Source organism: Phymastichus coffea, unplaced genomic scaffold (assembly GCF_024137745.1).
Source record: "Phymastichus coffea isolate CEN01 unplaced genomic scaffold, Cenicafe_Pcof_1.1 PCOF00028, whole genome shotgun sequence".
NCBI lineage: Eukaryota > Metazoa > Arthropoda > Insecta > Hymenoptera > Eulophidae > Phymastichus > Phymastichus coffea.
This window is the reverse complement of record NW_026706839.1, coordinates 17875-33578: the sequence shown is the minus strand read 5'-3', so window position 1 is coordinate 33578 and position 15704 is coordinate 17875. Positions and strand designations below refer to the sequence as shown.

General features: G+C 42.8%; 1 protein-coding gene across 2 annotated transcripts in view; it reads right to left on the bottom strand.

The window, feature by feature from the left end:
• Positions 1 to 14704, bottom strand: part of LOC131662899 (insulin-like receptor) — a 37258-nt gene extending 22554 nt beyond the window's left edge. The window contains exons 1-2 of one of the 2 annotated variants that reach the window (XM_058932878.1): positions 14663 to 14704; positions 10431 to 11048 (exon numbers count right to left, since the gene is read on the bottom strand). In XM_058932878.1, the coding sequence (XP_058788861.1) occupies positions 10431 to 10818 (388 nt within the window). In that variant the 5' untranslated portion in view covers positions 10819 to 11048; positions 14663 to 14704. Of the gene's footprint in view, positions 1 to 10430; positions 11049 to 11670; positions 11687 to 14662 lie in introns of those variants that run through there. The other variant, XM_058932879.1, reaches the window with a different exon arrangement.
• Between the last annotated feature and the right edge of the window lie 1000 nt (positions 14705 to 15704).

Genomic DNA, 15704 nt, shown 5'->3' with positions numbered 1-15704 from the left:
CTACATTCCTCTTCTCCCATTGACTTGGGGAGAGAGAGAGAGAGAGAGAGAGAGAGAGAGAGAGAGAGAGGAGAGAGAGAGAGAGAGAGAGAGAGAGAGAGAGAGAGAGAGAGAGGAGAGAGAGAGAGAGAGCATCGACTAATTTTAGAGGTGTCGCGTCTCTTCCGCTTTAAAAATACGCGCTATATTTAGTGCGTCGGACCGCATTCGCCGACGAGTTTAAGTCTAGGTATAGTAACCGTTCGCGCGTGCTAAGATCAGAATTGCGTGCGAAGCTGCTTTTAGTTCACTACATTGAGCGCCTTGACTCAACGCTCACTCTCGATTGGTCGATTGGGAGCCTCTGACTTTCGCCTTTAACCGTTTGCTCGGCGTTGACGAGAAATTTTCGTTTTTCGCATTTCACGATTTATTCGCAAGTAACTTTTTGTCCCCCGTTCGAGTTCCCTTTTCAAAGAAACGCTTTGCCAACATTCAAGCGTCCAAGTATCCTCGCAGCAAGCTACTGACAATTTTTAAGATTAATACACATACACAATCCATTTGTTTTGGAGCATCGCTTATGTAACGAAAAACACCGTCTGAGAGAGATCTTTGCTGTTCGCGACGCGTCGCATTGGCAATGAGAAACGCCGCAAAGTTGCTAATACACCTCGGCCAATTTCCCTTGCTAATCGAAAAATCCTCGTAGCAAGCGCTTTTTTTCCTTTTTTCCCAATCTAACTTCGTGTCGCAATTTTTTTTTACGCATTCGTCATTGGAGCTGACATTGTACGTAACGAGATGGAAATTTGGACGTTGTCATATCAGGATTTTTACAGAATTTCATCAATCGCTTGGTACAGGCTTAGCGAGAAGCGCAGAAGTTCGATGTTTGCACTTTCGCAAACGGTCTTCTTCCAAAATCGTTTGGTAGAAAGATCAAACTTTTAGGAGCTGCAGTAAACTTCCCTTATACGTAACCATTGCCTGACGTCATTATTTCTCTTCACCGAGCAACATAAAACATAAATATACACACTTTCTCTGCCTTCAATGTAACTGGCAATTTGCGAAAAGAAGTCGCGATAATCGCGCGCGGATTATGCCATCGCGAGTGTATTATTTGGCGCGAATGTGGATCAATGTCATGCGCGCGTGAAAGTATAATAGGTATAAAAAGCCGCGCATTCCTAGCGAGCCCAGACGTATAACGCTTAATTGCCACCTTTTCTTTTTCTTACTTTACTGTTAGTCGCGAGAGAGCATTTTTCCATGGAATGCGACTAGCCGATCGCTATTTATTTTTTTGTTTCGGTGACTGTGCTGCCGCTGCAAGATTATATCGGCGCGGTGATGTCTATCTCTTATAGAGGTTTCTTCAAAGGCGCGTTGATTGATTTTAGATTGATCGTCAGGGGGACTTCCCGTTTCTTTGATAGCTTTATCTCCGAGGCGGTGACTATTTTTGCGGCGATCTAAAATACAGAAGGAATTCTCGACCCCCGACATTGAGAAGACTTCCAAATTGTTTGGTGAAATTTCCAATGATAGCAATAAGTTATCCGCGTGGCTCAACCATTTCCTCCTCGTTTTAGCATTTCGACATTTCGGAAAATCTGGACATTTTGGAAAACCAAAATTGAGTAACTTTTGATGAGGCAACCGATGTTTTTTTTTTCTTCTCTACGTGTATTTTGCTCTCAATCCCGAAAGTGGACCGTTCAAAAAGTCCAAAACTCGAAGAGGAAAAAAGAAAAAAAAAAAAAACGAAGTAACAAACGAGTCTTCCCTCAACGAAGCGGAAGTGTCCGGGAAAGGAGGGAGAAGAGAAGCGTGTCTGAAGTTTTTTTTTCGGGTATTGGTTACGAGACGAGGGCCTCACGCAGCTTAAAAAAAATAAAAACGCAGGCCGTTCAACTTTGAACCAAAGCTGGAGGGGCCAGGTGGTGTATTGCCTTGCGCGGGCAAGGGGCTCACCGGAAATCGCCTAGACGATTTTTTCTCTCTCTCTCTCTCTCTCTCTCTCTTTCTCTTAGCGAATAAAACCTGTCTGTACGCCCCTCGCGAAGGACGGCTGCTGCATACAACTTCCAGATTTTTCTATGTATACGGAATAGATTTTTTTTTCAAAAGGATATTTTTTCTTTTTCGGCAGATAACGAAATCGATCGAGGTGGATTCTTTGCAGTAGGGTGTATTGATTACATCCGAAATCCATAATAATCTTATTCGGTTATGTTCTACAATTTTTTTTAAGTCAGAACTTGAGCAATTAGACCGGTTTCTTCGAAAAAAACTTTTTAAATGTCAGCAACTCTCGTGTTTGCATTAAAACAGGTTGAATATGAAAGCTAAAACACCGTTGAAATCGGCGAAACTTTATAAAACGAGTCGTTCTATTGGACCTATCGTGAGTTGGTATTTCGTTATGCAAGTGATGAATTTGGATATCGGAGGTTAGTTATGTTGAAATACTGTCCGTGTTTGTTTCAATATTTCACAAATTGTATTGAAAAAAGTCATTTTTCCAAAGTATGATCTGTTATTATCCAATAGAAATACAGTCATTTGAGATTAACGAGTAAATTGTCTACTTCTGGAAAAATAAGAGCAGACGATATTGATTGTAAAACTTGTCGTTAAAAGTTTTGTAATTACAAAAAAAATGATATTTGAACTTTGTCAAAACGAGCATGCACCCTAAAGTTTCGTCGATAGAGTAGTAAAAGAGGGTTAAGCTACTTTGGAACGCCAAGAGACACATGTTTACTAATAAATCAAGAACACTCAACGCGCGTGCGTAATGGGAGAACGGCAGATGGCTTACATATATCCCTATGGTCATTATCAGGGATTCAAAATGATCAAAATGCATGAGGGTTCAAGATACAGAAAAGAGCATCGAACCACACGTTCAAATCTCCAATTATGATTTCATGAATTCATCCGAGGCTGTGTTTTTCTCTACTTGGCCTGTCGGCAATGTTTTTTTGTTGTTTTGTCGTGTTAAAGGGTTATTTCATGGAAATAGGTGGGGAAAGCTTTTATCCTATGCTGTTTTTTATACACTTTGCTCATGAATGACTAAAATACTATTATCGTAAAGTATCGTACATTATTGCCAATTGTACCGCGGGAATTTAGTATATTTAAATAGAACATTCCGAATATCAAAGTAAATATGCAATTTATGAATTAGAAAATATTACAACAAATTTTTATTTTCTCTTTTCGTTCGTGTAAATTTAGAAATGACTTGTACCACCACATCCACAAAACGCAAACTTTTTTATAATTGCAAATCAATTGCATCTCTATGCACTTTTTCTTTCTTCGGTCGTTGCTCGTGTGTAATAAAACATCCACAATATCGCAGGGAATTTGGTGCTATCTATTTTGCGCCCCATTTTTGACTTGTCAATATTAAGGGTCATTTTATTGACCAACTTTATTGGCGACAAGCCAGGTTTCCCCTCAAAAATAAAATAAAATAAATTCAAAAAGAAAATACATCTCCATATTTTCATCTACCCCTGTCTCTGCCAATAACAAAAAATTTGTCAGATACCCTCCTCGCAATTTGCTTCACCCTCGAGTGAATTTACATTTACTCGATATGTCTCTTTAGTGGAAAAAATTGCCAGGCTAACTCGAACGATGCGCTTGTATGAAATTTGCATGAAATTCATATAGAAAATCTCTGACACTTGCGGATTCTCGTAATCACCTGATAAATATTAACGATGAAATCTGGCGTTCTTTTCGTTCGACGGCAGCTCAGGCGGGCGCGAGCTTATAAAAATTTTCCGCCGGAAATCGGCTACTTCCTCGCGTCGACAAAATGGCCTCGCTCTCTCCTACTACTTGGCATTCGCGGCGACAGCGCGCTTTAATTGCAAATGAGGACAAAGACCTACGCGAACGATTTCGACATTATTTGGCGATCGCATGCGCGCGCGTACGTATACCTACGTACGTTTGAAGTTACGTGCGTATGTTTGAACTCTCAACACAATGATTTACGCCTTCAAAGATCGTAAATCATTCGCGAAGGGAAAGAGGACAAATCTGAATTTTCGATTTGGGAAGCCAGTATTCCAGGAAGGAGAGAGAGAGAGAGAGAAATGCATTCCCCGCCAAAAGAAAAAAGTTTCTCTCCGAAAAACTAAAATAAAAAAGATAAAACTACATATAACAGTTTTTGTTTACTATCTGGTTTACCTCTCTTTCTCTCTCTCCCTTTCTGCCGATTACATACACACACACACACACACACACACACACACACACACACACGCACGCACGCACGCACGCACGCACGCACGCACGCACGCACGCACGCACGCACGCACGCACGCACGCACGCACGCACGCACGCACGCACGCACGCACGCACGCACGCACGCACGCACGCACGCACGCACGCACGCACGCACGCACGCACGCACGCACGCACGCACGCACACACACACACACACACACACACAGAGGAAGGGGATAAAGAGAAATCTTCCAATGTATTCGTTACGTATATAGTGGCGCTAAGGGTATGTAAGGATATAAACTGGAATGCGGCTCCTTTCCCTCTCTCTCGGCGGCGGCGATCCCTAGCATTCCTTACGTCTGCATGTGTGCAACAGCAGCAAGCAACTCCCTCCCCCCATCCATGCACACGCATTAGCAGTTGAGTCAAGTTCACCATGAACAAAGATAGACTCGCGCGCACGTTCGTCAGACCTTTCCGAAGAGCTACCTTGTTGAAGTAATCGTCGATAGAAAAACTTCAGACATGTACCAAAATCGTGGCGTCGCTCCGTAAGACGTATATTCCGTTTGACTTGATTCGCATTTAATACGTATACTCATGGAAAGTACATCTCGCGCACGGTGCTGAAAGCTTTGTCAGTTTGAGTATAGCTTGAAGTCAAGTCAGTGTTTCGTCAAGCTACTTCAGCTCTCGTGTGCTAAATACGCCCAGACTGAAAAGGAAGGAGATCGTGTTCGCCAGCAGGCAACAAAGAAGAGTAGGAGCTACGCTCGGCTCGATCCTCCCCCTGCGGCAGATAACAGTCGAGCTCTATAATTTCCGCTGGTACCGCTGCCATTTTGTTGCATACTCTCGCTACGCCCTCAATTGATTTATTACTCTTGGCAAGTGTTTTCTTTTTATCTTTTCAAGGTTGATGATCGAATAGCCGTTGATCCGATGTTTTTTTCGAGGATAGTAGACGGCGCGACGGCGATTCCGCTTGAAAAATACATTCCAGGGTAAAAATACGGCCACAAGTTCAATGCCACAGATGACGAGTCTAATGAGGCTTCGAGGAATTTGAAAAGCTATAAATCATGCTGACATGTGATTCTTCACCGCAGCATGAAATCAGCCGAGCCGGCGTTTCTTGAAGTCGAATAACAGCAACGTGTGTTTGGATTGAAGAGCGTGGGACTTCTATTATATACTAGCGGTCATCGTCGTCATCACATTCTTCAATGTGCAACCGACGAAACTTGCGTTAAATCGCCGCCGTTACTTGCTTCAAGTTCATTAGCATACTCCTACGTGTTTTGTGAGCCAGTGCAAGAACAAAAAGAACCAAATTCGCGTCACAGTGCGCTTACTTGTTGTTTCTTAATTAGCTTTGCTTCTTTTTTTTCGCTCCCCCCCCCCCCCTCTCTCTCTCTTTCTCTTGCTTCAGATGTGGGTAAATTTGGCGCGAAGGCTCGATTTCATTTGAAGCACAACAGTCTGAAATTGAATATTTTATCTCTTTTTCGTGGTAAAGTAATCAAAGCAGAACACCATGATCCGTATGAAAAAATCGACTTCGATTTTATTTACAAGGCCACCGACTGTCGAAACACCTCTAACTACTTTGCAGCTCTCTTCTAAGGAAGGAGAAGACGAAGAAGAAGCGGGGAAAAGAAGCATCAAGTCATTTTTACGATGATGGGGGAGGTAAACAAGAAATCTCATCTTCATCTTTCACGCGAGTAACTTCGTTATGTTTTCTCAAGAATATCTCATGGACGTGCAAGGAAGAGGAAAAAAAATGAAAAACTTATTAGAAAGCAGTTCAACATTAGTAAAAAATGTGTCTCTACAAGTTTCGACAGTATGCTCTAACTTAGTATTGTATTACCGTCAATTGTATCTTGGTAAAATAATTGAATAGAGAAATAAATACATCGTCGATAAATTAGGTAGTTGAGTGACCAACGCGAACGCGTTCGACAAGCTTCGCTCTCTGGTGAAATTCACAAGATGAAGGCATGCATGATATTCTCTCGAGGTTCTCTTTTCATCGAGGTTTCTTTTTTCTTTTTTCGTCGTTTGTTCCCTCGTATCGTCTTTTTCCCTCTCCCTCTGCTTCGCTTGAAGCGAACGCTCGCTCTTCGACTTCTCCTTACACTGAGAGAATCGCTATAATAAAATTCGCTATAGTTGCAGTAAAATTTACTACAAAACACAGTGACCGTGGGGTATACTACAGTCATTATAAAATTTATTAAATTGTTATTTATGTCTACTACAGCCATAATAATTTTTATATGACGATATTGTAAGTTTTGTTACAACAAATAATAAAAGCGGTTATGTTTCGAAAGATCTTTAGAATAAACATGGCAAAAATTACTAGGGTCGGATTGAAGTCCCTAACGCGTGCGCAGTAACAACTCTGCACATTGCGCAGAAACAACTACTTAGATAATAAGTTGCAAGGGCTACGTGTAGATGGCAATTCAATTCTTGCAAGTGACAGAATCAACGTTTGATTGCTATATAAAAAAATGTCAGTCTGAATCATGCGTGTAATAGGTTATAACGGTAAGGTATCGATGAACCGTATACGCCTTATTCTAAAGAAATTCAAGATTACAAGATTAATTTAACCTTCGAGAATAATTTGAATTAAATATAACGCTTTAATTTAATTTGCCGAAGAAGAAAAAATTGCTGTGTAACAGTAAAATTTACCGAGCTAATCTTTTGTAATCTATTTATAGTATCAATTGCACTAGGTTCTAGTAAATTTTACTATGTTCAATAGTGAAACTTCAAAAATGGTAAATATTACTATATTGTTATTGTGTGATTGTTGGTTGAAAAAGTACGTTAACTTGGATCGCTGCAGAGATACACTAGGTATCTATATGCATTAGTTTTGGTTCCCTATATTTATGAGAGGTATGCAACCAGTCTCCCCTAATATTTTAGGAAGGCTGTGGGAGGAGAATTTTCATGCATCATGTTAGATAGCAATTTTGACTGCAGTCAAAGTTAATCCCATGATTACTATATGTTTCGTAGCAATTTTGACTACGGATTATGGCAAATTTTATCATATGAATTCTCTCAGTGTACAAACTTCAGCAACGACTTCTCCGCTCCCTCTCAACGACGCGGGAATAGCTTGCGGAGAAAGGAGAAGGAGAGACTATGTGGAATTGCTTACTTCGGGCGTTACAACGATGATTTACCAAAGTAATTCCGTTGTCGACACAAGCGCTCGCTCAATCGCATTTATTTAAGTACAGTTGTTCCCGATAAATCGACGTTTAATTATGATATAGCTATGAATTACAAAACGATTTGCGGTTTATCCTGCAAGGACCTCGTTTGTCATGAGTCTTGCATTATACCTGCGCCTCGCTTTTGTTTTCCCATGTACTGCGCAGAAACTTACGCTTCCATCCGGCTTTTATCATCATCGTTCTATCGTTGCAAAGCTATTTGCGAATATTGAGTATTTGTTCAAACGACACGAACATTGCATTAATTTATCAACAGTAAACCTGAGCCCGATTAAAATCTGTGCCCTCTGGCATCGTCGAAAACTTATGGCTTCACGTACAAAAATATACTTCATTGAAATCGAGTCTCTCCCTCCCCTCTTTTGCTTTCTGGCAGAGGAAGTTTTGTTTTATTTTTTTTCTTTAAAAGTTCTTCATCTTTCACCACAGACTTTTTATTTTTGCCATTACATATTTCAATCTTTACTTTTTTATAAAATCTAGGCCTTCTGGGCGTATTTAATGAAAACCTATCCTATATATTTCGGGTCGTAATTCATTAATAGACGGCAGTCATTATTCTGACGTCTGTCTGTGAGGATATGTGTTTTCTGTCAGCTAACTTTTCTACTAAATGGATTTTAATGAATCATTGTTTGGAACGTTTGGAAATGTTTTAAAATAGGTGGGAAAATAGCTTTTAAAACAGATTTATCGGCAAGAAGTAATTTTGTAACTACTGAAAATAAGAATTTGAAGTAAGGTAAAACTATTATCTAGCTACTCTAACTTTTGATCAAGATTTACGTCTGACTGCATGTTTTCGGGATTTATTTGAAATAGCTGATTGGAACAGTAGTGAGAACTCTTACGAGCAATTTTAATTCTAATTGAATCTTTGCCTGGATTGAGCGAGCACGTGATAATGCGCAGGCGCGCGCTCGTGTGTGTGCTGCCGCGTCCGTACGCGGAATAGCTATAAAGCTTCACCCTGAAACTTTTCTACACCCGTGGTCAGCTTAATAATTACCCTTGAGATAATAAGGTACGAACGGATCGAAACGGCGAATCATCACAATTACACGACACAATGAACGTTTGAAGAATCTTTTTTTGATGGTGAAAGTAACGATGCTATTTTTTCGATAAAGATCAAAAGGTCCATCGAGTAAATCGATTCTCGGAATAATTGCAAATGAAGTTTCAAGCTGTATATTGGATAAATGATCGAGAATGACTCAATGACAGCGACCGAAGACTAATTGTATTTTTCAAACCCGTTCTTCGAACTTGGTAATCGCTGAAGTTAATTGCTAATTTTTTTTTTATGGTACCATCAATTGCATACTTCGTGAGGAACGAACAACGTCGCCCGCGAAGAAGAATAGCACGATGCGTAATTAGCGTAAAAAAAGCAGCGACGCGAACCCGACGTTACATTGAAAAAAGATATGATATTCATGAGGTGAGTGGCCGACGTGGGCGGCCAAATTAATACGGCAGTCTTCGCGTGCGTCGTCGGCGGAAGGGTACACGATCTTGTATATCTATCGGCAATGTCTCGAATTGGGAAGTAGGAGAAGTATGCGTGCTAAGAGCTTTCTTTTTTATACGACGCTGTTCTCGGCATCTTCAATTAACGAGTATTTCGATCCCGTCTGTGTCGGGTGGCGTTGAATTTTTCAAGGCGCTTCAGCGGCTCTTCAATATTAAACTTGCAACACGTACTACAATCAATGCCCACCGGATGCGAACGCTGCTATCAACGAACCGATTAAACTTCAAATTCGCGCATTGCTCTTCGCTCGAGTAGATCAAACACGCTACGAGGTGCGAATTCCGATATAGTTTTTTCGCATGCGCTTGGAATTTCAACGAGGCCGAATATCGTCATCGGTCGCGAAGCAGCGACGCGCGCACTTGCCGAAAACTCTCCGTCACGGAACTTACATCTCCCACTCTGTGTCGCGCGCACAACTACTTCAACTGCTGCTCTCGCGCGCGCGATGCGTCATCGTCGGCGCTTCGATTACATAGTTGCTCGAAATTTTCGCGGTTCGTCGACACTACTAGACACGCGCGCCGATACTCTGACAAGAGAGATTGAAATAGAAATGATCTAATTGTACTACGAGGATGTTTTTCTGCGGATATAATTAGTTTCCAACTCTCGCGCGAGTAAACAACATTGAATACAGAGATTCTTCGTTTCACGTGCGGTCGTCACAGTTAACGGTCATTTGGCGAATTAAAAGCGGCGACTTTGATGGGTTTAAGGCTTGTAGCCTCGATCGCGACACAACAACGACGAATGAAAATTCAAAACCGTACGTGCGCTCTCGTGCCTCTATTTTTCTGCCTCCCCGTTGAAAATAATACTCGAAACTCGCCGAACGCGAGCGAAAACTATCGGACGCACGAAAATTAGCATCGACGCTTGATTTCCACTCGAATAGCGAACGAAGGAGGTCGGTTTCACGTCGCGCATTGAGGTGAGAGCAAAGGCAAACCAAACGGGAAATGTGTATTTATAAAATTAAGAGCCAGTATGGATTTCCAAGGAGAGAGGAAGTCGAGCGAATAGGCCTTCTCGGACACCTCGTGCGCGAGGACTAGGTGCGAGGCAGGCTCGGGAGGGCCGTGCGCGCTTCAAATCTCCCGTCTCGCACGCGACGCATCGAGCGATCGAGCTGGATTCATCCTCGCACTCCCTCAACACGATTGCGTAACCGATGTTGTTCTCTTCTGCGCGGAAGACAAGTTACGAGATTCGTCGCTCTCTCAGTCCGGCGGTAACGTGTCCTACTTAAGTTGCGACGGCAACGTATACTTTCGATTCAATTGAAAAGAAAGTCAAAGCGCGCGTTCGGTTGGACATCTGTACTTTAGCGAATGTCGTTCACGGGACGACACGAGAAGAAGCATTTCGCACTCACCCCCATCTTTCGGCAAACTGACGGTGGTCGCGTTGGCGCCTTTCAGCGAAGCCGTCGACGCACCGGCAGCAGCACAAGCAGGTATAAATGTCGCCATGATCATCACCGTGGCCATCGGTAAAATCCATCTGACGACACTAGCGGCACACCTGCTAACTTCTCTCTGCGGTTGCCACCTACGACAACTGTGAACTCCCCTCGTGGGCATTCTCTGACAATGATCGACCGCTTGACAATCGTTGTCGTCGTCGTCATTGTCGTCGTCGTCGTCGTCGTCGTCACCACCGCCGCCACCGTCGTCGTCGTCGTCGTCGTCGGCAGCTCGTAACCGTTCGCAGCAAAATACTACGTCGTCGTCCAGAAAACTACTCGAGCAGCCGCACGTCATCTTTGTTGCCGTTTTTATCAATCTGTTTTTATTCGCGGTTTAAAAAGTTCGCAACAACACTCCAGTGCCTATTCATAACTTCTCACTACGAGCGATGATTATTAGCGGTGCGATTGCGCGTGTGCTGATGCTGTCGCTGCTGTGTTCCGAGGAATAATGACGAGGCCCTTGGCCAATCCAAATACTTTTGATGTCGATCCAGTAGATAGGATCTATTGCTGACGAGCATCCTGGAACAAAAAGAAAAAAAAGAACACGAAGTGAGTGACTGGTATTTTTCGGACTGAAGAAAAAAAAAGAAAGAAGGCGGTGAAGTGAAGTTTCAAGGAACTGGCGCACACGTACATCTCGCACGCTCTGGGTTCAATGACATTCGCCCGCGCGCGCGCACTTCAACAACACGTGGCGAGAGATTACAATTGACTTTTTTGCTTCAAGCTTGAATTACGCTCACGCTCGAACAAATCCAAGCGTCTACCGCGAATTATCGAAAGGATCGATTAATCCGTTATCGCTCGCGCGCATTCTCGCACCTGAGATTTCCGTCTTGTTAACCGCGGTAAACACGCGACTGTCCGCATGAGCGATCACGCTCGCCCGTCCGAAATTTCATTTTAGGCGAAGTTCAGGGGAGGGCGATCGAGTGACGCACTGCACCAAGCGGCAGCGATCGAGATTAACGAGCGAAGGGGGTCGAGAGAGCGAGAGCCGACGGTTAATTGACCCTTGAGCGATGTGCCGCCTCTGCAGGCAGGCAGACAGGGAGGCGGCCTAGCTCGAGAAACCAAGCTGGCTCGCGTCTGCCTTCGCGACAGGTGGTTCGTGCTCCGAGAGACCAGGTATTGCACTTACCGCTCGCAGCTCGAACCTCCACCACCGATAGGCAATCGATAGCGCTGCGCGCCTGGCGACGCGCCAAACACAACTAAATAGCGTCAGTGGCGAGCTCGCCCGCGAGGCGCGCGCGCGTATATTACACGCGAGCTTGTAATGGCGGATAGAGAAAGGAGCGAAAAAAAAAAAAAAAAAAAAAAAAGAAAAAAGACGGCGCGCACCATCTGCTCCCCGCGTGCACTTTTATCGCGAGAGAGCACGTGCGACTGAGCTCAATGTCAGTCTTCTTGTGGCGTTGCAATCGGACACTTCTCTCGCCAACGATGAAACTATTGTCTACGAGTGACGTCAAAGGACCATCGACACGTGACACGATCACTCGCTTTTTCTTTTTTTTTTCGCTTTCTGCTGCTGATCGTGCCAATTTCGCGTCTGAATGCACGTGGAATGATTAGAACGAGCGAGAAAGAGAGGTAGACGAGAGCAAGCGTCGACTTTTGCGGTACGATCGCGATTCTCGCAACGATCGAACGTACTAATGCGAGTATATTTGCGAACACTTTGGTTCCGGCATTGTTCGCAAGATTTCCGACAGACTGCGAAAGTTTAAAAAAAAAAAAAAACAAACAAGTCGAAACGAGTTGCCACGATTCGAGCGAATGTGCGCCCTGATTCCACACTGGCGGCGGCGCTACGTCGCACGACACGAGCTTTCTCGAGGAAGGAAGGAGGAAGATGTAAACGCCTCGAATCCCCGCGAGTGCAAACTACTAACGCATAAGTGGATGCTTTACACTTACGAATACCGAAAATTTTGCTGTTCTCTCTCTCTCTCTCTCTCTCTCTCTCTCTCTCTCTCTCTCTCTCTCTCTCTCTCTCTCTCTCTCTCTCTCTCATTCATGTGCAATTTTTGAGGGAGACGCTTTTACAAGTCAAGGAGAGAAGATCGCAGCACTTGATTTATAATGCTAATTTATGCAACACAACAATTAGCCGTCTCTTGAAATTTTCAGCATGGAGTTTCATTGTTGTTTCGGCGAAACGAATGAATGCAATGAGGAGGGTTTGCTTTTTGAATTTTAATTACTTTACGTTATTAATTGAGTGTTATTGAAATTATTGGATTCGTAGTAACGTACGAAAGTTTGTTCTGTGATTATACAGAACACAGGGAATCGAGAAAACTTTTGCTTGAATCACGTGATTAATCGATCGCTCGTCACGACGATTAGAGCAAAGACACGAGCGCATATCTCCCAATTACCAACGAAACTTAACAAACACCCGAATCCACGTAATAAACAAGTAGAACGATTCGGCCTTAAATTAAACGATCGAACATTATTGTGTGTGCGTTAAAGGCGATGAGCATTTAACTGCGCGACGTATATATAGGAATTCCGCCACCAGTTTACTATGCGTCTCTTGCACGCGAGCGACAACGACGGCACACACTGCATTCTTGTCCGATCGCTGCACTCCTTATACACAAACCGGTCGATCTTCTGTATGTGTCTGTCGCGCACCGCGTGCGTGTGCTATCTCGTGTTGCGCCTCGCGAGCAACAATTGCCGTGAATTTGCAGAACTCTCTCGATCGATATTATTGGAACCCGTAGCGCGGGCGAATAATTGATCGAGGCTCGTTCGCCTATTATTATTATTATTATTATTATTATTATTATTATATCTTTCTTTTCAAATAATCTACTTGATAAATAGGTTAAATCTGTTTACTGGCGGAGGCGCGCTGACGCGACGACGAGCGGCACGTGATAAAACGATGACACACGAGAAAGAGAGCGAGAAGCCGAAGAAATCAATTCCGCTTGCGCGTCGCTCATTTGAATTAGCGGACGAATTTCTTCCAGCGCCGCGAGGAATTGGGATCTGATAATTATTAAAGAGGACAAGCCGCACGACGATCCAATCGAGCGCATTTTCTCAAGGCTCCGCTTCCTCATCTTCCACTTTTTTTCTTTCGCAAATAACAACGGTGCACGGTAGGCCACGGCGATGATTGGCCTATCAATTTATCCGGGGAGAGGCAAGGAAAAAAAAATCAAGAAGTTCTCGCAATGAAGTCGGTGTGCTTTTGCATTCAATGAAGGTATCGTTTCAACTCGATCCTGCATTAAATACGTGTTATTTATATTTTTTTTTGGCACGAATCATATACTGACGTCACGATGAAATAGTAGTTCGGCCAAAGGGCGTTGAAAAATGATTGTGAGAAACCAGCATGCGCGCGAGTAAGCAAGATGTGAGATCAATGACGTCAAGAGCAAGGACAACGTGGGAATATCCATTTTCCAATAATATCTTCTTTCAAATTCAAACAATCTCTTCTCTCTTTCACTAGCTTTTATACTCGGAGCAAGATTTTCCCATGATCCCTAAGAGAATAACACAGAAAAGAAGAAACCCATAGAAATTCTATGGAGACGACAAAAAAGTGAGAGAAACCATATGAAAAAAAACATCTCAATATTTATATTTATTTATGGTTCTATGATCGATAAATGAAATTAATGTTTTCATTGTAAAGTGTTTGTAACGCAAAATAAAGTTGAGACTTTCAATTAATTTCTAAATAACGAATAGAATATTTTCAACGATTGAATTCATAATCTTCATCGACAGAACAACGGCGTTCCCTGATCGACCCAAAGTGGACGCGAGTTCCTCTATCGAACCCCGATATGATCTAAAATGTATTTTCGAATATCTGGGTTTGTAACAGTTATTTGAAATCAATACTTCAAACCACCCTTCGTTATTACAACAAGCACGAAGTTCATAAAAATCCACACTACGAAATTCAAAGCAAATCTTGTTCGCACAAGGCCAAGTCTCAAAATAAAATAAAATGAAAAAAAAATAAAAAAATAAAAAAAAAATAAAGAATAATAACAATAATGAGCCCATATTAGCGCTCTCTAGCGTATATAATTCTCCCGCCCTTGAGTAATACGAATGGAAAAAAGAAGAGAAGCATGAGTGGTACTCACAACGAGGGTCGGCAGACATATAACAGTTGTGCTTGCGGTAAGCGCTATTGTTCACGACTGACTGGACTTTAATTGCTGGCGGAGCAGTGCCGAAGAGACCAGCCACCTCTCTCACTCACTCATCTTCGGACGTTAAAGGAGTAGTAGTAGTAGTAGTAGTAGTAGTAGTAGTAGTAGTAGTAGTAGTAGTAGTAGTAGTAGTAGTAGTAGTAGTAGTAGTAGTAGTAGTAGTAGTAGTATAGTAGTAATAGTAGTAGTAGTAGTATAGTAGTAATAGTAGTAGTAGTAGTATCGTAGTAGTAATAGTAGTGGCAGCAGTAGTAGTAATAGTAGTAGTTAGGTGACAAGAGCGGCGGGAGAGCAATGCATGGCAAAGAGGAGAGGATCGAATTGTCCGCGAGCTAATAAGCTGATTATCGCCACTGCGAAATCGGACGCGTGCTCTCGGCAAAAATCAGGCTAGAACTGTGAGAATCCCAATGCACCGAGGCTTCGCTAACCAGTCGCAGAAGAAAAGCCTTTTCATTGACGTTGCATTGTCGTTACTTGCTTTATTTGCATGTACATTAAAGTGTCGTTTAAATGAGAGCCTCTTCTGTTTTTTTTTTCTTACAATAAACGCGTTTCTCAAGCTTGCGAGCTGATCGCGAGGTGAACGTCCAAACGATAAAAAGAAACGGTCACTTAGATGATTTCCGAGAGGGAAACGTTAGATTGATCATACTTCTGCAATAATTGTTCAAAGCTTCATTTCGACAATTCACAATCGACTGTTTTTCTCCTTTCTCCTTATGCTTTTTCTTCCTAGTTCGCGCAGTATTTGCAAAGCTTATTCTATCGTTTCGACGGCTGCCACGTCACGTATCTTCAGATCGGTACCCGATGAAAACTGCAATAGAGGTACATTTCGTGATCGATAAATGCGTTGTTTGTGTGCCTGCGCGTTTATTTCCCCGAGAAACCTATACTTTCGCGAGCTCGAGTCTTCGCGCCAATAAAGTTTTATTGTAGCATTCAAGGTTGCGAGCGCTTAAAATTAGCT